The following is a 23133-nucleotide window of genomic DNA, read 5'->3' on the forward strand; positions in this document are numbered from 1 at the left end:
CAAAACAAGAGGTTGGCAGGATTTATTCATGGATTTATTTGAGGCTATGAAATCTTTACAGAATAAGGTCATGGGTGGAAGTGGGAAAAACACTTTAAAGGGGTGATTTTAAAAGAGAGAGAGAGATTAAATCTGCAAATCTGGCACTTTCCAGCAAGGACTTGCCACAGAAGTCTTATTCCAGCCCCCGCAATCCTCCAATGGTTGCGGCATATATTTATCATTTTGCAAATTTACAAGCTGGAGCGTTGTTTTTTGTGCCATGCAAAAGTTTATTTGCTTTTAGTGAATGTAAACAGTAGGCAAAAGCTCAAAGCCCCAAAGAGGCGTCTTGGATAAAAATACAGACAAAAACAGATTTCGCAAGCAATATGCTCTGCTTCTGAGGAGCAATTTCCGTGAAATGTTTTGGCGCTGTTATTGTCAGCCAAGCTGCACACTTTAGTTCAATACGAACCTTGCTGACAAAAGAACTGCATGCAGATGCTCTCGGATGGGACTCCTGGGTTCCTGCTGTTGCCCAATTGCATACAAGCATGCGCAAAAGCCAGAGATGGAATTCCATCGTTAAGCTTTTTTTCCCTTTATCCCTAAGCAGCAGGTTTCTACAGGAAATCTGCTTGGCTGCTCAAATGTTACCCTGTTCCACATGAGTGGCCATTTATCCTTAAACATGATCAGTTGATTACTTTAATTAAACTCCCTAGGTGGGTTTTTCCCCCCTGCAGGAGCATGCTTCTCTCTCCAGCTCAGCATCATGGGCCTTGTAGTCATAACAGGCATGCTTGGGCGTCATGTTGGCTTTTCTAGTTGCAACATTTATGTGTCAGTCTCGCTGCATCATGGGTTTTGTAGCTGTAACTCACGCTTCAGACTCACTGCATCGTTGGCTTTTATAGTTGTAATTAGGGGTGTTCACCAACCAGAAGATTTGGTTTGGACACAGATTTGGTGCTTCAGAAAACTGCTGTTCCTCAATCCAAAGTACTTCAGAGGCTGCCCAATTTGGCTCATGGTTTGAGGTTGAATCTGCTTCAGAAAAACAAAGGTTTTTTTCCCCTTACATATTCACTATTATGGGGAAATTAGGGCACCTGTAACTTTCCCCCCCCTTTCAACAGAAGTGAATAAAATTTGCAAGCTTAGTAGCTCCTCCAGACAGGATAAAGCCTGTCAAACTACAAGCAACCCTCGGGGTTTTATACAAGGCACCTTTATTATTATTATTATTATTATTATTATTATTATAATAAAAGGAGTCTAACTTTTTATGGCAGAATTTGATGAAATTTTCCAGCATGGTAGAACCTCCTGTGGGGATGAATGCTATCAAATTTCAGGAGAATAGGCTGCTGTGCTTTTCCTGCAAGGTCAGCGTTTACAGTTTTATGGTGGGCAAAATAATTCCCTATGAATACTAGCTTGACCTGTCCATCTCAGTATAGTTTTTTCCCCACCCCTCTCCTCACCCTAGTGCTTGCTGTACCTTCCCTCTCACCCTCCTACCTTTTCCCATACTTGGCAAGCATAAAGGCACTGGTTTTGTTTTTAGCAGACAATTTATCAAAGCATTTTTTTTGTCTGAGTTGCTATGTTGGTGCTACAACTTGGCTACCAAAGAGCTGAGCCAGATCAAATAAAGTCCCAAGACTCTGTACCTCAGTGATAGGGAATCTGTGGCCCAGAAGAAGTTATCAAACTACAACTCCCATAATCACTGATGTTGTCCTTGCTGGGTTAGGGCAGATGGGAGTTGGAGTCCTCCAAGATCTGATGAGCTACAGGTTCCCCAAACCTGTTGTAGCTGTCCCAATTGGGAAATAACAGTGCCACTGATCAAAATAAACCATCAGCTGAAAGATCTGAAACCACACACACACACACACACACACACACACACACACACATAAACCAGTGTGTTGTAATGGTCATAGGGTCAGACTGGAACCTAGGAGAACAGGGTTCAAACTCAGCCATGAAGCCCACTGGGTGACCTTGGGCCAGTCAGTCCCTCACCCTAACATACCTCACAGGGTTGTTGTGAGGATAAAATGGAGAGGGGTAGAACCATGTATGCCACCTTGAACTCTTTGGAGGAGAAGGTAGGAAAATGTAATAATAACAATAGGCTGCATCCACCCTTAGCCCTACTTAGAGAAGACCCACTGAAATGAATGCACTTCACTTAGTCATGCCAATTAATTTCTACTCTCAGTAGGACTAATTCTGGACACAAATGAATAATAATATCCAAGGAAAAACAGCCAAGAAAACAAGTTGGGGTGATGAAGGAGGAATGTAAAATGCGAACGCAACTGGTGGGTCTTTCTCCACCAGGACAATGCCCTAAAGAACATTCAAGATGCTTCTTGTCCTGATGCTAATGGTAGCCAAATTGACTCTGATCCCAGCACAGGGCAAAAAAAGAATTGCAATTGTGGCACAACAGTATGGCAAGGTGGACCATGGACAGAGAACAGAATAGAGAACCCCTTTAAGGCCTCAGTCTCATGCAGTCCATCCTGGCCTCACCAGGCATTTTCCAAGCAAGACAGCTGGACCTTCTGCATCTAGGATGGCTCCAAGTGCACGACTTGCTCCAGCAAAAGCTGGAGACTGACTGGGACCTTTGCAAGCCTTTCCTCCCACATTACCTTCTCCTAGGATCTCCTGCCCCCTGCTTGAGAAATGCAACTCTCTAGCCTGAAGGCTGTGGCTTCTTGCATGATGCATTCTCTACAGCCGAGAATAAAATGGGGAAGAGAACTAGGTACACCACCTTGAACTCCTTGCAAGAAAGGTGGGATATAAATTCAATATCTTCTCTGACTTGCCTGGGTTCACCTTCAGTCTGTTCACCTCAGGCCATGATCAGCCTATAGGAGATCCTACAGGAATGGGGGGGGTGTCCATGACAAAGCCAAAGGCAAGCTATGCGTGCAGATGTTTCTCGGAGTTCACTCACTCTTTGCCACCCACTCACAAGTAATCTTTATTTGTTATTCCTTTACAGTCACACCACTGTTTAGGGACTCTCTTTTGTTTGTATCTGGACTCTTTTTGTTCGTATCCCACTGCTCCCACCACATGTGACGTCCTTCCCTGGTTCTCCCTGTAGGCTCCTCTTTCCAGCTCAGCGTTCCAGGGGGCTGGGCAGGAAAGTCATACATTTATCTGCAGCAACATGAGGGCAAGAGGCGAGCCCACAACCTTATAAATAATTTGGCAAGAGGAGGGAGCGTGGCTTTGAGAAGCACTTTGTGTTCCCTTTGTGGATCTTTAATGAACCTTTAAACATGCTTTCAAAAAATGGGAAGGGGAAATAAAAAGCCCTCGTTAAGGGTTTTGGCAGATTTGATTAGTGGCTCTGAAGACATGTAAACAGCCACTTAATTGGCAAATCCTTAAGCAACTTAGCAGGGGGAGGGGGGATTTAAGCACAATAAAAAAGGCTCTCCTTTTTTTAAAAAAAGAAAAGTATTTAATTGTTCCAGAAGTCACTCTTCCATCACAAATTGTTTCTTGCATGCCGTGAGGGGGTTCTGAATGCAAAATGGGTCATACCTGGACTGCCATCACAATGGTGCACAGAAAGCCACAATGGTGCAATCTCTTGCATTTTCCGCTGGCAGCCACATGACTCAAGGATGGGGTCCACCTTATGGGCTGCCTGGAACTGTGTGCACGTTTGAGCCTCAGTGACCTCTTCTGGACTAGCAGGGAATAGGGATGTGCAGCATCACACACACACACACCCCACGATTAGAAGGCAGCATGACCCCTCCGGATTATTCAGGCCTAGCATAAATACTGCAACCCTAGATCCACACACCACACATTTAATGCACATTCAAAGCACATGAGACCCCCCAAAGAATCCTGGGAACTGTGGCCTCCCCCTCACAGAGCTGCACATTCCCAGCACCCTTAGCAAACTACAGTTCCCATGTAGCACTGCTAATTCAGCGCTACCAATTAATATCATAAGAACAACAGGAGGTAAAATACCAAGCCACACTTTTAATATGATCATCATCAAAAAAAAGGTCTCCTGCAAAGGCACGCCACAAGTCTGTTGATGTTCATCATCTATGCTGACCATTGCAAGAAGGCAGATTTTGGCTAAACATCACGAAAATTTTCCTAACTGTTAGAGCCGTATGACAATGGAACCAATGACCTAGGGAGGTAGTGGGCTCTCCAACACTAGAGACATTCAAGAGGCATCTGGACAGCCACCTGTCAGGGATGCTTTGATTCCTGCATTGAGCAGGGGGTTGACTCAATGGCCTTGTAGGCCCCTCCCAACTCTACAATTCTATTTCAAGGGGGGGGGAAGCTTATGATGTGCAACACTTCAGAGAGTAAAACTGAAAATACATCCACCTCTACAAGCAAATGCATCCAGCTTCTGGCTGTTTAGAATCTAAGGAGTGCAATGTTGTTGCTGATTACAGATAGCTAAGTCTGCACACAAGCACACCTTGCACACATACATACACACACCCATCACACACACACACTATCTGCTAAAGCTCTCTCTTGATGCTCTGATAAGTTCTGTGCCTACAAATCCCAACATTTGTTTGAGAGATTCCCACAATTAACTGCCCCCTATTGGCTACCCCCACAAGACAATTTTGCAATTAGCTCCCTAACGAATATGCTGAGTTAGACTGAGCAAATATCTGGTGTGTGAATGAAGGCAGAAAGGTTGATAGCAAGCCAAAGATTCCCCTGTGCATAGCGCGCTCTCTCTCTCTCTCTCTCTCTCGCTCGCTCGCTCGCTCTCGCTCACACACACACACACACACACACACACACCCCTGCTCCATGCAAACCGCACATACAAGTTGGTAAAGCCTCCCTCTGCCCCAGACTGAGCCCCACTTCATATTAAACATGTCCTTTATTTGTATTGATGGGGGGATTTGGGTTTCTGTTCATTGATTGTGTTTGTTTTTAACAGAGGTTAATGTATTGGTGCGTTTTTAGGTTTTTATTGATCGTGTTCATTTCACCTAGTTTTGATGCATGTTGCTTTGGGTTTCTTATGTGAGAAAAGTGACTACCAAATCATAATAAGGCTTGCCGTCCGTTTTGTGTGCTTCCAAAGCTTCCACATTCAGAGGTAGCCTACCTCTCTCCTAGGGGCAAACAGCAAGGAGAGTTCTGTTCTCCCGCTGTGGCTTACTTTGTGAACTGTTGGTTTACCCGTTGTGTAGCTTTGCTGGTGTTTGGATTATTGTGTATAGCTGGTTGCATTTTTAAAAAAATGTGATGCACCACTTTGGGATTCTTTGTGAAAAATGTATATGCTATTAATAATAGCACTTGGGGAGGGGGATCTGGACACCAGCATTGAAAAAAATGATATGATGCTAGATAGACCCTTAAGAAGATATGAAGAGCCTGGCCACTGGATTCGGCCAGTGACCCATTCAGTCCAACACCCTGTCCTCACAGTGGCCAGCTAGATGCCCCAAAGGGAAGCCCGCAAGCAGGATCAGAGTACAACAGCAGCACTCTCCCCACTTGCAATCCCCAGCAACTGGCATTCAGCGGCACACTGCCTCTGACAGGGGAGGGAGAACATAGCCATCACAACCTAAAAGGTAATCTAGCCTAACCCCCCAGCTAATTCAGGGTTCAACCCTCTTCTGCATTATCCCATTGAGACTTCGCTCAGAAACCTCTGATGAAGGAGACTCCACCACCTTCCCAGGCAGGCTGTTCTACTGTCAGCTCTCACCCTTGGGAAAGAATTGCTTGTACACATGCAGTTTTGCTCATAAAGTACCACAGCCAGCAAGAATTGCCTTCCTAGTTCAGATAAGGGCCCTCAGTGTAAATTTTGAGAGGAGAGCCTGTGTGGCATAATGGTTAGAGTGTCAGACTAGCACCTGAGAGGCCAGGGCTCTGATCCTCACTTAGCCATGCAGCTCACTGGGTGATGTTGGGCCAGTCACTGCCTCTCAGCCCCACCTGCCTCACAGGGTTGTTGTGAGGATTAAAAAGGGGAAGAACCGTGTAAGCACCTTGAGGAAAGGTGAGATATAAATGTAAGAAGAAATAAGTCCTTTTTCTTGCCGTACAAAACCTACCCATTTTGTTCCGACCCTCTCTGGAGCAACAAACAACACAAGCGCTCCACCACCTACGTGATTACAGCCTTTCAAATCCTGTATCTGAAGACAGCAATCACATTGCCTCTTAATCAACACTTCTGCAGGCTAAACACCTTCAGACTAGGTTGGATCGCCCATCACTTCACAATAAGGCCACTCGCAAATAATAATATTAATGATCAGGGTGGGGGGAGAGAGAGACTCTTTCCCTTCCTTTGCCAGCTTTCCCCCAGACTTGGATGTCCTCTAAGCTCATGTTCATTGAGAAAAAGATTGATTAACACAACACGACTTGAAGTCCTACGCGCACTCCGCTTCTGATGCGGCGGCGCTTGGAGGGGAGGGCAGAGGGAAGAGAACAGCACAGAGAGTGAAACGCTTGGCAAAATAACTCCGTTACAAGATACTGTTTCAGATATCCAGCGAGCGTGTGCAAAAAAAGAGAGGACACAATACACTGCACATTAAATGTGGGACTCACACTCTGCATCACTCACGCCAGAGAGAGAGATGTGCGTTTTCCCAAAATTAACACAGGGAGGGACAGTTGCTGTTGGAATAATGAATTTCCTTTGCTATGGCTGGAGGAACGGCGCATGGATTGGGAAAACCAGGTTGAGAAGGGATGGGGCGAGAAAGGAAATGCATCTTTGCAGCAAATGGGAGAGAGAGAGAGAGAGAGAGAGAGAGAGAGAGAGAGAGAGAGGCAGTCAACTGCAAAGGAAAAATCCCCCCCCCCCCGTCTGAACACCCCACAGAGCCATCTGCTGGATTTGGCCTCTTCCCCTCCCTCCTTCCTGACAGTATGTTTATTTTAAATTCTCTTGCATTCCAAATGGCTTCATACAAACTGGCTCTTCTGCACCGAAATAAAAACAACAGCATTTTTTAAAAGACTGATGCCCCACCCTTCCCTGGACATAGAGCCTGCCTGCCCACCTAGTCCAGCCTCCTGTTCTCACAGTGGCCAGCCAGATGCCCCTTCCACATCTGTGCTGGAATTGTTTTTAAGTTGTTTCTAAAGATCTTGTTTTTAATATGTTTTATAGATGTTTCCAGTGCATTGTCATTTGTTTGCCCCCACCCTGGGCTCTGTCCGGGAGGAAGAGTGGGATGTAAATTTAATAAATAAATAAAAAGTCAAGACGCACCTCACCAGGGAGGACATTCAACAGACAAGAAGCCACCATCAAGAAGGCCTTGTGATGGGTCAGTGCCAACTAGGCAGCAGCTAAGAGAGCCACCACGAGCAGGACCTGCCCTGCCAATCATAGGCACCAAGATGGTTGATAGCGGGGAGAGGCATCTTTTAACTATTTGGGTCTTCTCTGGTGCCACTCACTTGCTGGCCAACACAGCCAGTACTCAATTGAATTGACGGCCTCAGCTCCCTCTTCAGGGCCAGAATGGAATAGGGGCATGCAACATGAGGGGTCTGTGATTGGCCAGCAGTACAAAGCCTGTGGACTGGGCAGGCTTTAAATAAGTCCCAGGAACCCGCCTTTCCCTGCTCAGCAAAGCAGGGCCATCTGCCTGCTCTGACCTGGGCACGTAGGGCCTGCAAACAGACCACTGGAACTCCAGGAGAGAGAAAATAACAACCTCCACCTCCAGGTCCCGGAATTACTGCCCAGAGTCCCAGCTTCAGCCTGGCCCCGGCCCACAAGCTCAGTGCCGTGTGCCTTGCCATCCAAATCCCATCATGCAGGGATTGGTGCCTCTTGCTGTGGATTAAGTTTCCGGCCCAGCGATGATTGTATTTCACTGGTGGCTGGACATACACATGGCTTATAATAAAGTGCTCTGGAGCGCGAGAATGCTCTATAATGTTAAGATATTATTATGATATTTTTGTTGGCTCCCTATCAACTGTATACATAAGAGGGCCTAACAACAACAACAACAACCTCCATCCAACCCATAGCATGCTCATCTGTAAAGGAATAACAGACCTTGCTCTGCTGAAGGAAGGAGAAGCAAACAATTCAAGCAGACACAAGAGAATTAGGGGTTCAGGCATCCAAGTTTGATAGTTCAACATACACAATTCTCCCCACCCCAAAAAAACTGTTCAATGCTACAATTTTTCAGAGTTGCTGATGCTTCTTCATCATGATTTCCCCCCTCCCTCCATCTACCTACAGCTTGATAGTTACATGGGCTATCCCACTCAATCAGGGATCACACAGCAAATGGGATGGTGACACTATGTTAGGTAGACAAGCAGAGATGGTTGTGCGATGACATTACTCAGCAGTGAAGTCAAGTTGAAGACAGTTTAGAGTGTGACAGAAGGCCAGAGAACATAAGAGCATGAGAAGAGCCTGCTGGATCAGGCCAGTGGCCCATCTAGTCCAGCATCCTGTTCTCACAGTGGCCAACCAGGTGCCTCTGGGAAGCCCACAAGCAAGACCCGAGTGCAAGAGCATTCTTCCCTCATGTGGCTTCCAGCAACTGGTTTTCAGAAGCATGCTGTCTTTGACTGTGGAGGCAGAGCACAGCCATGAGGGCTAACAGCCATTGATAGCCTTCTCCTCCATAAATGTGTCCTCTTTTAAAGCCTTCCAAGTTGGTGGCCATCACTGCCTCCCCTCTGGCAGTGAGTTCCAGAGCTTAACTATGCACGGCATGAAGGAGGACTTTCTTTGGTATGTCCCGAATCTTCCAACACTCAGCTCCATCGGATGTCCGTGACTTCATGTTGGAGGGAGAAAAACTTATGTTTTATGCCTATAAGCCAGCATTATTATTTTATTTCTGTTGTTCTTATTATTGTTCTTATTATATTATATTATTACATCCTGCCCTTCCTCCAAAAAGGAGCTGCAAATGTTGGGCTGGGCCCCCATATCACAGAGTGACACAGAGGTCTTGGCCTTTGCCACTGTCACCCTGAAGTGATGCCACTTTGGCTGACCAAAGACTGAACCACCATTGGAACCCAGGAATGGGAGAGTAACTCAATTCAGTTTGCATTTTAAGCCAAGTCTATCACATTTACACTTTCAGAAACAATTTGAGAACCAAAACATTGCCATCCGTCAAGATTCACATGTATATGAATTCTGCAGTGCACGTCTTCAACCAAACAATGTTTGCAAAAATGCATATAAGGGGAAAGTGTGCATTAAAATGAATATATTAGTGAAAATAACATACAAAAATGCATTATATTAGGAGAAACTGCTTGCAAGAATGTGTATATTAGTCAGAGCTGCATGCAAAAATGGGTTTCTCAAGAGAAATTCGCATTAAAAAGCTGAAGAATTTTCATGAAAATGCACTGTATTAAGAGAAATTGCTTGCAAAAGGGTACGCAAGTCAAAGCTGCACACACAAAAGGGCTTATTCGGAGAAATTCACACTAAAATGCCGAAAGATTTTCATGAAGCTTTTTTATAAAAAAAAATCACAAATTGCTGCAGCAACACAGAAAAGTGAATTTAATGCTAGAACATTGAGAAAGTGAGAGAAGCAAAACTGACAGATCCTCCCATCCCTAGCTATGAGTGGGACATTGCTGGCTACAACCCCTTCACAACAGCCCTGTGAGGGAGGTTAGGCTGAGCAAGGGTGACCAGCCCAAGATCACCCTGTGAGCTTCTGTCTGGACTGAACCAGGATCTCCCACAGCCTAGTCCAGCTCTCTAGCCACAGCACCACAGTGCAGATACCCAGCCGCCACCACCACAAGGGAACAAAATATCCTCCACACACACACACATAAATCATTAAAGGGTGCTTTTTCTTTCTCAGACACCACAGAAAATATTCCTGGAAAATTGTGCATCATTTCAGCCTTTTGTGATGGAGCACTGTCTTTAAATGTTCCTCTTCCTGCATCCAGTAGGGCGCCAAACTGCCTCGCTTCAGAAGAAGAGCGTTTGCTGTGGCTGCACAAAGGGTCCAAACCTGCCTCTCTGTGGTGTCCTGAAGAACACAGTTGCCCGGCCACAAAGCTGGCAGAGCTTCAAACAGCACGCACAGCGGTTTTGGGCCTTCCCGAGGATTAAGGCTAATAGCCAACACGGCTGGCACTGAGACGAGATCATTACGAGGCCGGCAAGGAGGGAGGAGCCTTCGCACCCATGGTGTTCACACAACTACCTTTGGCAGCGTGTCATTTCAAAACAAAGATTCCTCAGGGTTGGAGGCAAAGGGGACCCACCGGAACAGCCAGTGAGAATTAATCTTCCAGGTAGGCCTTCTGATTGAGGATGTGAAGGGAGGGGGCCCTGTTGTGGAGTGGGGGGAGGCTCAGATGGAGATGTGCGGAGCAACTGGTTACACTTCAAAACCCGATTTTGCGCCAATTCCAAGCTGAAATGAAACCAACTCTGCCGGGAATGGATTTAATATTGCGTCGGCACCTCTGTCTTCATTTAGGCCCACTGAATTGCATTTTGTTCAGCTTTCTTGGGGACTCTTCTCTTTAAATTTGCTTTGGGTTTATTCGCTTAGGGGAAAAAAACTACTTCACAAAAAAAAACAGATGGGGGGAAGGAGAAGGTGGAAATAAGTAAAAGGACTTTTCATTCCTTTTTTTATTTTCCCATTTCTTGATTCTCAAATGAGATTTACGGAGTCCCTTTTGGCTCCTGCCTAGCCCTGCTTTTTCTCTTTTTGAGAAATAAAACAAATCCGCCAAGGAATCTGTAGCAGGGAGAATTTCTTGAAACTCCTTTGGCTTATTATTACACAAGTCGAGTTGTAAAAGGGGGAAAGTGGTTGTTAAGGAAGGGATCTTTTTGAGGCTCAAAGTATTAAGGTGCTCAGCAACCTTCCTGTGTTGAGGATTTCATGTTTGAAAAGGGACGGGGCGATGAAGAAAAGGAGGTCAACAGCTTGACCGTAGCAAAGCTTTTCAGAGAAATGGACAAATAAATAATGCATGTTTAAAAACTATTTTTAAAAACTTATATACTCCCATCCATACATATATCGGGGCAGACCAGAGGTTGCCAACTTTTTTGGATTGGAGGGCACGTTTCAAATTTTGAGCAAGTGCTGGGGGCACCAGTCACAAAATGGCTGCCATGGGGGTGTGGCATAACACAAAATTAGAGAGTAATCATGATGAAGCTTTTCCCATAACTATTTCCATACTAGAAAAGGCTTGACCTGCTGGATTTCAGCCTGCAGTACAGCTGCTAAAGCCACAAAAACCCTGTTTTCCCCCCAATGCCAACCCTAAACCAAAGCCTAGGCTACCATCCTGTAGCCACTTACCTGGAAGCAAGCTCCATTAAACAGAAAGAGACTTACTTCTGAGTATACCATTGCATACCATTGTACTGTAAGTTAACTATACAATGAATTCTTTGGCAATGCAGGAGTCGTGCCTAACCTCTTTGCTTACACATTTGCCATGGGGGGGAGGGGGATTCTTTAACATTCACCCACACTTATTGTGTAGTAGTATTTGCAGAAAATAACGTCTAGGCGCTCTCTGAACTCAGGAGAACCCAGCACAGGAAAGATGCATCCTGGTTGCTAGACAAAGGGCAAAGACAAACTATGGAGACTCTCAGGGCTAGGGGGGAAAGACAGAAGCAGGAAAAGTGTACTAAAAGGGAGAGGGGAAACAGCAGCTGAAGGACTCCGGGGATCCCTATTGCCCGGTGTCCAAACCTCTTGCTTATCCATCACAGCTCTGACTTCACTCATTAACTGATAACACTGGCAGGCAGGTGCATCCAGGCTGGCTCATTTCACAGAAATAGCTTAGAAAGGTACGCGCACATTTTGCTTCATAACTTTCTTCCTAGAAGGGCTAGAGGCTTACATTTGTTTTTATGAAAGCTCAGATTCTGGTGCCACTCAACGGTGCCATGGTTGACGGGTTGTCAACCCCTGAGACAAACAGATAAGGCTATCAGTGGCAACTGGCCATTACAGCTACGCCCTGTTGCACTCAGGTTCTGCTCTCATTAGTGTCTTACGTTTATGGGAATTCAAATATAAGACAAGGTCTGCCAAAGGGGGGCCATCTATTCCAGTCTCCTGGCCTCGCAGTGGCCAACCAGATGCCTAAATGGGAAGCCCGCAAGCAGGACCTGAGGGCAACAGCCGCCCGATTCCCAGCAGCTGACAATGAGAGGCATACCACCTCAACAGTGGAGGGGAAGCGCAGCCATCGTGGCTAACAGCCACTGATAACCTCCTCCTCGAGTTTGCCTCCTCCTCTTTTAAAGCCATTCAATATTCCATGTGAAGATCTCCTCCCAGGGCCCAGAGGAATCTCCAGGCAAGCGAGGTCAGGAGCCAGCCGGCTGGATATAATGTACTAGAAAGACCACAGCCAGCTGAAGCGAGAGAGCCCAACTGGGAGGAGTGGACTCATCTATCCATCTTCTTGACTTCCTCTCTCATTAACTCCTCCCAAGGGGAAGACAAAAGGCTGAAATCAAGGGCTGTAATTGGCCAGCTCCCACTTGCCCACACCCAGAGGCTTAATGATGACAAATAGATCAAGGGAAAGGGTCCAAGCGATGCACAGCTCAGGGAGGGTTCCCCAAGCAACCAAGCCACCCTCACACTCTCCCCAGCCTTTTAACAGAAAGCGATGAAATAAAAAGATGTATCTAGGGGGGGTGTCATCACAGAGCTCTAGAGACCCCGCACAGCAGGGACCTAGCTTTGGTTACAAAGAATTTGAAACTCAAAAAGATCCTTAGAGGTCATCCAATCCAACCCCCTCCCCTGCTCAGTGCAGGAATGTTGCAATGGCAGCATCCCGGATAGATGGCTGCCCAGCACCCTGCGCTCAAATAAGGACCTCCAAAGAATCCAGAGGGATCAAGCCAAAGGGGGCATACCTAGGCCAGCATCCTGTTCTCTCAGTGGCCCTCTCCCAATTTGCAATTCCCAGCAACTGGTGTTCAGAGACACACTGCCTCCAACAATGGAGGAAGAACATAGCCACTGTGGCTAGTGGCCACTGATAGCCTCCTCCTCCTCTGTTAATTTATCCAACCCTCTTTTCAAGCCATCCAAGTTGCTGGCCCTCCCTGCCTCTTGCGGGAGCGAATTCCACAGTTGCACTATGTGCTGGGTGCAGAAGTCCTTCATTGTGTCTCTTCAGACCCTTCCAACATCCACTCACCCAGTTCTAGCAATATGAGGGAGAAAAATCTCTCTCTCCATTTTCTTCACCCCCTGCATAATCTTATATACACTTGCTTGCCTTTTTTCTAGACTAATAAGCCACAAATGTTGCTCCCCTTCCTCATCGGGGAGTTGCTCCATCCTCTTCATGAGCTCGGCTGTCTTTTCCCCACACACACACTTTAGGAAATTATGGCCTCTCCCATTTCCAACAGAGGAGAGACCACCACTGCCGAAGGCAGACTCTTTATGCTGAAACATGTGGCAAACTGAGCATGCTCCAAGTGGAGAATTCCTTCAAGAAATGCTGGCCGTTCACTCAGAGTTCTGTAGAACACAGTCTCAGGAGCTGCTGTGGCTCCGCCATGTGGCGAGCCAGTAAACTGCAAGAGGCAGCCTTCTGATGGAAGAACCTTCTGGGGCCTGGACTGACTCTGCTCAGCCAAGCGGTCAGTGCATCCTCCTGGACAGGAAGGAGCATACATGGCTTCCTGCTCTAGCTGAGCCTTGCTTGGGCCACATGACCTTCCTGAGCTCTGGAGTACACCTGCCTCCTTGGTTCTTCTCCTCTTCCAACTTCTAGTGTGCTCTGTGACCCTTCTGGTTTCTCATAGAATCATAGAATAGTAGAGTTAGAAGGGGCCTATAAGGCCATCAAGTCCAACCCCCTGTGCAATGCAGGAATTCAACTCAAAGCATTCTTGTCCACTTTTCGTCTACTGCAGGAACAAGATAGCCGGGCAGGGCTACTGGCTGGTCAATCACCCAACGTTACAACGTCGTCAGGGGACCTGCATTGGCACTCACAGCTTCAAATCGTACCATGCAGACAAAGGCACTTTGCAAGCCCCAACAGTCAACTGCAAAGCACTGTCCGGGGAGGGAGGGGAGCTTTGCAGGTGCAACCGCCCTTTTGGCCCAGGAACATTCCTTCCTACCCCACACTAGGGATGGGATCTGTTGGCTGGTGCCAATTCAAAAGCATTTAGTTGACCTAACAGGCTGATATTGATTCAGGTTTGTTCTTTGCCTGCTATCCGCTGCTTGCAGATTTATTTTTTCCTCTCCCCGCCAAAAATCGATATTAATACTGATTTTTTAAAAGGAAATATCAATATTTTTAAAGGAAATATTAATAAATGAAAGGAAATATCAACAAAATATAAATAAAAGGAAATATCAATATGTTATTGTTCCTAATATTGATATTTTAGAAGTGGAATTTTTTTTAAAAAAATCAGTTTTCAAAACTAGCTGCACATCACTACATAAAAAAATGATCCACAATGATCGAGAATAAATGAATTAATGAAAAATTTGGTACCAAATCCGAATTGGGCAAAATTCTAGTGCATTTCAGCCCCATGCCATATATGAGAGCAGGTGGACTTAGCACAAATGGGTCTAATTAGACCTGTAACCTGGTGGTTGCCCACCACTGAGGCATGCCCCTTAGCACTGTATCCAACGTGAATCCTACTCAGAGCAGGCCCATTGAAATAAATAGACATGACTAACTTAGGCCCATCTAGTTCAACGGATCTACTCAGTTGGCTACAAGCCACAGCTTCTGCGTCCTAGCTCTGGGCTCAACTATGGTCTACAGCCCACTTCCGAAAAACATAGGGTTGTATTCAGCGTTAGCCATACTGAGAGTAGACTCATTGAAATTCATGGACCATTAACTTCAATGAGTCTACTTTGAGTAGGACTAACATTAGATAGAATGAGTCTCAGGAGTAATACAGTAAAGGACTATGTTATTTGGTCAGAGAGAGTATGACTCTGGATGCCAGTTGCCAGGAATCTTCTGTGGGGAGAGTGCTGTTGCACTCAGGTCCTGCTCGAGTGCTTCCCTTTGAGGCATCTGGTTGGCCACTGGGAGTACAGGGTGCTGGAGCAGAGGGGCCCTTGGTCCAATCCAGCAGGGCTCTTGTGATGTCCTCATTCATCACAACCTCCTTGGATGGCTTTAGAAGGAGACTAGAGAGATTCATGTAGGATACAGGTTATCAATGGCAACTATCTATGGTGGTGATGTTCCACCTCAGCTGTCAGAGGGCAGAATGCATCTGAATACCAGTTGCTGGGAATCACAAGTGAGCAGAGAGCTGTTGTGCTCAAGTCCTGCTTGTGGGCTTCCCATAATGGACTTCTGGTTGGCCACGGTGAGAAGATGCTGGATTAGGATGGGCCTTTGGCCTGATTCAGCAGCCAGGTTCTTATGTTCTTAAGGACTAGACACCTTCTTCCCTGTCACCCTCTCGTTCCCAGTGCTTTACTGTCCCCTCATCCCAGTAAGTGCCCTACACCACCACCGCAATAGCCTCCCTTCAGTATGTATGGAGATATTTTTTTACGGCATCATTTTCTACCCCATTTCTTTCCTTTTTGCTGGCTGGTCTGCAGCAACCCACCCACGATGTTTTTCCACCTGCATCCATTATCAATATCTAATTAATTTTTTTTTTTAAAAGAGGGAAGGCAAATAATTATTATGTTATAACCATTATTGACTCACCTCCAAACATGCCAGGAGGACGTGGAGCAAACCAGATGCCGTCACAGCGTCTCTCAGACTTCGGCAGCTGCTCCCGTCTGCTGTGCAAATTTGAGGGAGAAAAGTCTCAGGGTGGGACAAGGTGAAGGTCATCTCACATAGGCAACATTCACACTGAGCGCTGCAACAGATCTCCTGGGATATGATCTTATAGGATTCCACAAGTGACTTTTAATCTGTAAAAAGTGCTAATATTGCATTTTTCCAATTTTTCTGAAAATTTGTTTTTTCTGGAAGAAAAACGGAAAAACCTGTTTTTTTCCATGGCTTCAAACTTTCTGGAAATTTTACATCTCTAAATCCATTATTAATTTTTATTGAATGATTAATTTTTATTGATAACAAGGAACAAAAAGCACAACTTAACAATAACAAAATAAACTAATACAGTAATTGAAGAACAGACTACAAACAGCAACATCCAATTTAAAGAGGTGGTAAAAATCAAGTTATTCCAAGTGAAAGAATGCTTTAACTTGGCACTTCTAAAAAGCTGGGGGGAAGGAGCTCATAAATATTTTTTGCCTGATGCCCAAGAAAGCAATGAGGTCTCTAGGTGCGTCTCCTTCAGGAGGCCATTCCAAGGCTGTTATTATGAGATGGTAGATTTCAGCTCTACCCCTTGAAATCTGTCCACAACTTAATGGTTGGGGAGTTCTTACATTAATAAATTATCTGCTGCATAAGGAGAATAACTCAAGCAGAAAGCCAAAAGCAGAGTCCAAGCCCACGTCGAGTCCAATCCCCAGTCCAACCCCACCCCAAGTTGATTCCAACCAAGCCCCAATTCGAATGCAATTCCCAGTCCATCCCCACCCCGAGTCAAGTCCAACCCATCCCTGAATCAAATGCAATCCCCATTCCAACCCCACCCCGAGTTGAATGCAATCCCCAGCCCAACCCCACTCCGAGTCGAATGCAATCCCCAGTCCAACCCCACCCCAAGTAGAGTCCAACCAAGTCCCAAGTCGAATGCAATTCCCAGTCCAACCCTACCTCAAGTCAAGTACAATCCATCCCCGAATCAAATGCAATCCCCATTCCAACCCCACCCCAAGATGAGGCCAATCCCCATTCCAACCTCACCCAGAGGCGAGTCCAATCCCCAGTCCTGGCTTGCTGGGGTTGATGAGAGATGTAGTTCAGCAACATTAGGGGGTTACAGGTCTCCCACACCCCAACTATGTCTTAAAAAAAACCCTAATTTATTTTCCCCTGCGGTGTATATCTGCCACCATTTTATTCACAAAGGTTTGCATTGATTTTGCCATTTTAAAAAAAGTTATGAATTTGGTTTAGGAGGGGGGAAAATAACATCGATCCTCTCCCCCTCCTTTAATTTGCCTCTGAGCTGCAAGGCCCCTTAATAGCTTGCTGCAAGATTTACAAGATGAAGGAGCAATAGCCACAGCTCTGGCTCTACCCAGAGTGAAGATCGGCCAATTGGGTTGCTGGGTTATTTCATTTTATTTTATTTTGAGGGAAGGGAGTTGGTTCCCCACAAGGCTACTGGCTTCTTCAGCCTTTCAAGTTACGTTTAAGCTCTGCTACCTGCCCACACCTGAGTGTGCTTTGCATGCCTTCACATACAATATCGTATCCCCCTCCCCCAATGTGGGAGAGATCTATGGGGAGAACCAAGCAGTTGTCTAACCAAAATTTACAAACTGCACAGTGGGAGGCAATCTTATTTATTAATTTTTACATTGATGTCCCATCTTTCCTCCAAGGAGCTCAAGGTGGCAGACAAATATGGTTCTCCCCTCCCTGTAATTATCCTCTCAACATCCCTGTGAGGTAGGTTAAGCTGAGAGAGAGTGACGGGCCCAGGGACAGCCAGTGAGCTTCACGGCCAAGCGGGGATTGAAACCGTGCTCTTTAAAGTCCCAGCCCAACACTCTAACCACTACACCCCACTGGCTCTCCATTCACATGAGCAGCACATTCCAGTGTAACACCCCTGTCCATTTCCCATGCTATTGTTATTTGCCCTGCCAGGCTCCCTTGGGAAGAAGGGTGGGATAAATATTGAACAAGCAATAATAATAATAATAATGTGTGCTTATATTTATCCTTTGGTGGCTGGTGCCCACTGGGACTGGTGGGGCGGGATGCAGGGAGCCCAACAGTGGTCACTCTTGTGTACTGCCTTCAAGTCGATTCCGACTTATGGCGACCCTCTGAATAGGGTTTTCATGAGGCTGAGAGACAGTGACTGGCCCAAGGCCACCCAGTGAGCTTCATGGCTGTGTGGGGATTCGAACCCTGGTCTCCCAGGTCATAGTCCAACACCCTAACTACTATGCCACACTGGCTCTTAACAGTGGGCACAGCCAGAGGCAATGACAGGAAGAGCCAACACTAGTTCTAATTCCCACCCACCCCATCCTCCTCCTCCTTGCTGAGTTCTACAAGGCCAACCCTGAGATTGAGGAGGAAGTGGCAGGCAGTTACACCCCTGGTAAGAAGACTGGCATGTGGGGGACTGGCTTAGAGCAGACTGAGTTTGGTGGGACAGTGTCTCATTTGCCCCCATGTGCCACCCTCCATTGTATTAACGTAGCTGAACCATAGCATTTGCTCCCCGAGAAGGTAACGATGGCCACCATCTTGGATGGCTTCAAAAGAGGATTAGACAAACACATACAGGAGGAAAAGGCTATCGATGGCTACTAGCCACAATGGCTATTTTATACCCTATGTTGTCAGAGGCAGGATGCCTCTGAATACCAGTTGCTAGGAGTCAAAGGCAGGGAGAAGCCTGTTGCGCTCAAGTCCTACTGGCTGCCTTCTCCTAGGCATCTGGTTGGCCGCTGTCAGAACAGGAGGCTGAACTAGGATGGGTGAGAGCCACTTGCAGGGCTGGTCATATGGACTTTGTTGCACAGCATTTGGAAGCCTGCATGGAGCGTGAGGAAATCCACTGAACTGGAAATCTGACAGCACTATTGAGAAAGAGAAGAAGCTACCTTAAGCACACATTTCTTGTCCCCGATAACACTTCTTGCTTTCAGTAGGCCCAGGTATGACTCTAATGGGTTGCAAAGGGTAACAGGCACTCCCCACCAAACTAAAACAACAAACATTTCCATCCACCTCATATGCTCTCAAAGCTTTTGGTCAGACTAAACTTATACAAACAATAGCATGGATTATTATTTTTTTAGGAAGCCCGTCGAATGGGTTGTATCCAATGGTAGTCCTACTCAGAGCAGGCCCATTGAAATGAACGTATCTAATTTAGTTTTTATTCATTTCAATGGGCCTATTTTGTGTAGGACTATCACTAGATACAACCCAGTGAGCTCAAATTCCAAAATTCAATGGGCTTCTGAAAACAACTCAATGCTTCCAAGGTCGAGCCCAGCAGGAACTTCGCCCTCATGAAGACAGCTGTGACATTTTGTCAATTACAGTAGTTGAAGGGGAGGGGGAGAGAATAGAAATGAGGTGCATTGCAACACATTTGCTGAATGAAAGGAACTCCAAGGCAGCAAACAAATGACAAAACACTGAAAACATCTTAAAAAGCAAAACATCTTAAAAAAACAATTCCAGTACAGATGCAGTCTAGAATAAAGGCCTCTGCTTGAAAGGCCTGTTGCAAGACAAAGGTCTTCAGCAGGTGCTGAAAGGACAGAGATGGTGCCTGAATAATATTTAAGGCAAAGGAATTCCAGAGTGCTGGTGACACAACACTAAAGGTCCGCTTCCTATGTTGTGCAGAACAGACCTCCAGATGAGATGGTATCTGCAGGAGGTCCCCGCCTGTACACCACAGTGACCAACTGGGTATATAAGGGTTTCCTGGTCCCAAGCTGCGCTTTGTACACCAAAACCAGCACCATGAACTTAGCTTGGTCGCTAATAGGCAGGCAGTGCAATTTTTTCAGCAGCGGGGTGACATATTGTTGATGCCCTGCCCCAGCAAGCAGCCACGTTGCTGCATTTTGCATGAGCTGCAGCTTCCGGACCAACTTCAAGGGCAGCCCCACAAAGAGTGCATTACAGTAATCCAGCATGGAGGTTACCAGTTGCTGGGATGATAGTGGTCAAGCTAAGCACCACATAGCCTGGCCTGCACACTCTAAGCTAGCCTGTTGCCCTCAGCTGCAATGGAGATGCCTCCCAGTTGTCATTGTTACTCAACTGCCAGCCCAGTTGATTTCTGCACATGGAATGCGAGTCGGAGGGGAAATGCCATCTTGTTCTTAGCCTCTGGAAGCTGGCCCTGGACAAGGCAGCCTATAGACTTAGATCTTTGGCAAGCAAAGATTAAAATAGCATCACAGAAGACCGGCCCCGAGGTTTGGACAACACTTGGAGAGAGAGACGTGTCGATCAGTGCAAGATGGATTTTTGTTCTAATGATTAGACACGCTTGGCAGACAAATCAATAAACTCCCGAGATGTTGAACATTTGCGAATACTTACTTTGCAGCAATGGAAGCCTTTACAGACTGGAAGCAATTAATTGATAAGCTGGGGGCTGAGAGGGCCTCCACCCCGAAGAGCGCAGGAACCTGCCTTTCACCAACTCACACTATATATCCCCATAGCCTGATATTATCTACGCGGATAAGTGATTCTCTAAGGCTCCAGGAACAGAGGCATCCTCCCCATCACTCGCCACCTGGTCCCTTAATTGGAGATGTGGGGGATTGAACCTGGGACCTTCTGCATGCAAGGCAGATGCTCTGCCACTGAGCTACAGCCCTGCCTCATGAGATGACTTATACTGAGACCAGACCGTGGGCCCATCTGCATCACCCAACTTTGGAGAACCTTTCCATCACTTGCTGCCAGATCCTTTAAACTAGAGATGCTGGTGCTGAACCCGGGACCTTCTGCATGTAAAGTGTATTCTAGTCTAAATCACGTGCATGTCCATAGAAGGTGATTCAGACAGGCTCCTTGCTGATGAGTGGTTCGTGCTCCCTACCCTCTGGGTATAGCATTTAAACCTTGTGCCTAGCAAGGGAGAGAGCAAGAGGACTCTCATCCAGTGGCTGTCAGCTGAAGGCAAGCAGCCCAAGTACCAGATGTTGGCCAACAGGCTAACTCGCTAGAGGAGAGGGAGAGCGTCACCTCTGCTTGGCTTCAACAATCCTAGGCTCTGGGTTTGAGTGTTCAACAAAAGAATTCGGCAACTCCATGGGAGACGGGAAAGATCCAGCATTCAAGATGGTTCCCAGACTTACAGAGAGGGCTCTGCATGCCACCTTTGGGATCACCTAGCAACACTCTTTCTCATGAGATTTTGGGGCGATTGCCAGGAGGTTGAGTTGGGAAGTGTGAAGGAATCTGGGCATTTTTTATATATCAGTCATTCTTATTATGTATTTATTATTTGTGCTATGGTTTCATTATGTATTTTTATAACAGTTCTTGTAGCTTTACTTACCTGTACACCACACAGAGATATTTTTATACAGTAAGCAGTATAGAAATATTTTATATAAAATAAATGTGATAAGCAGATCTGGTTAGTTCCCAGATGAGTGACCTCCTCAGAACCACACCCATGCCACCTTCAGTTCTGTGATGGAAGAAATGTGGGTTATAAATGTAAATGGCCTCCCACTGCGCTGTGGCTTCTCCCATGCTACAATGGATGCACACCTTCAGTGCAAAAGGCAAATGGATTTTGAGCCCCACAAAACACACTCCAAAAAGACCTGGACTCCATATGTTTTCAACTCAGTTTTCTTAAGAACATAAGAACATAAGAAGAGCCTGCTGGATCAGGCCAGTGGCCCATCTAGTCCAGCATCCTGTTCTCACAGTGGCCAACCAGGTGCCTGGGGGAAGCCCGCAAGCAGGACCCGAGTGCAAGAACACTCTCCCCTCCTGAGGCTTCCGGCAACTGCTTTTCAGAAGCATGCTGCCTCTGACTAGGGTGGCAGAGCACAGCCATCACGGCTAGTAGCCATTGATAGCCCTGTCCTCCATGAATTTGTCTAATCTTCTTTTAAAGCCGTCCAAGCTGGTGGCCATTACTGCATCTTGTGGGAGCAAATTCCATAGTTTAACTATGCGCTGAGTAAAGAAGTACTTCCTTTTGTCTGTCCTGAATCTTCCAACATTCAGCTTCTTTGAATGTCCACGAGTTCTAGTATTATGAGAGAGGGAGAAGAACTTTTCTCTATCCACTTTCTCAATGCCATGCATAATTTTATACACTTCTATCATGTCTCCTCTGACCCGCCTTTTCTCTAAACTAAAAAGCCCCAAATGCTGCAACCTTTCCTCGTAAGGGAGTCGCTCCATCCCCTTGATCATTCTGGTTGCCCTCTTCTGAACCTTTTCCAACTCTATAATATCCTTTTTGAGATGAGGCGACCAGAACTGTACACAGTATTCCAAATGCGGCCGCACTATAGATTTATACAACGGCATTATGATATCGGCTGTTTTATTTTCAATACCTTTCCTAATTATTGCTAGCATGGAATTTGCCTTTTTCACAGCTGCCGCACACTGGGTCGACATTTTCATCGTGCTGTCCACTACAACCCCGAGGTCTCTCTCCTGGTCGGTCACCGCCAGTTCAGACCCCATGAGCGTATATGTGAAATTCAGATTTTTTGCTCCAATATGCATAATTTTACACTTGTTGATATTGAATTGCATTTGCCATTTTTCCGCCCATTCACTCAGTTTGGAGAGGTCTTTTTGGAGCTCTTCGCAATCCCTTTTTGTTTTAACAACCCTGAACAATTTAGTGTCGTCAGCAAACTTGGCCACTTCACTGCTCACTCCTAATTCTAGGTCATTAATGAGCAAGTTGAAAAGTACAGGTCCCAATACCGATCCTTGAGGGACTCCACTTTCTACAGCCCTCCATTGGGAGAACTGTCCGTTTATTCCTACTCTCTGCTTTCTGCTTCTTAACCAATTCCTTATCCACAAGAGGACCTCTCCTCTTATTTCATGACTGCTAAGCTTCCTCAGAAGCCTTTGGTGAGGTACCTTGTCAAACGCTTTTTGAAAGTCTAAGTACACTATGTCCACTGGATCACCTCTATCTATATGCTTGTTGACACTCTCAAAGAATTCTAATAGGTTACTGAGACAGGACTTTCCCTTGCAGAAGCCATGCTGGCTCTGCTTCAGCAAGGCTTGTTCTTCTATGTGTTTAGTTAATCTAGCTTTAATAATACTTTCTACCAGTTTTCCAGGGACAGAAGTTAAGCTAACTGGCCTGTAATTTCCGGGATCCCCTCTGGATCCCTTTTTGAAGATTGGTGTTACATTTGCCACTTTCCAGTCCTCAGGCACGGAGGAGGACCCAAGGGACAAGTTACATATTTTAGTTAGCAGATCAGCAATTTCACA

General features: G+C 46.1%; 1 protein-coding gene across 9 annotated transcripts in view; it reads right to left on the reverse strand.

The window, feature by feature from the left end:
- Window positions 1-23133, reverse strand: part of IGSF21 (immunoglobin superfamily member 21) — a 299326-nt gene that overhangs the window by 220429 nt on the left and 55764 nt on the right. For 4 of the 9 annotated variants that reach the window (XM_061600904.1, XM_061600905.1, XM_061600903.1 and 1 more), the window contains one exon: window positions 15757-15836. The exons of 4 other annotated variants lie outside the window; for them this stretch is intronic. In XM_061600904.1, the coding sequence (XP_061456888.1) occupies window positions 15757-15766 (10 nt within the window). In that variant the 5' untranslated portion in view covers window positions 15767-15836. The remainder of the gene's footprint in view (window positions 1-15756; window positions 15837-23133) is intronic. One more of the 9 variants, XM_061600907.1, reaches the window with a different exon arrangement.

The sequence above is a fragment of the Rhineura floridana genome, chromosome 18 (assembly GCF_030035675.1).
Source record: "Rhineura floridana isolate rRhiFlo1 chromosome 18, rRhiFlo1.hap2, whole genome shotgun sequence".
In the NCBI taxonomy this organism is placed as follows: domain Eukaryota; kingdom Metazoa; phylum Chordata; class Lepidosauria; order Squamata; family Rhineuridae; genus Rhineura; species Rhineura floridana.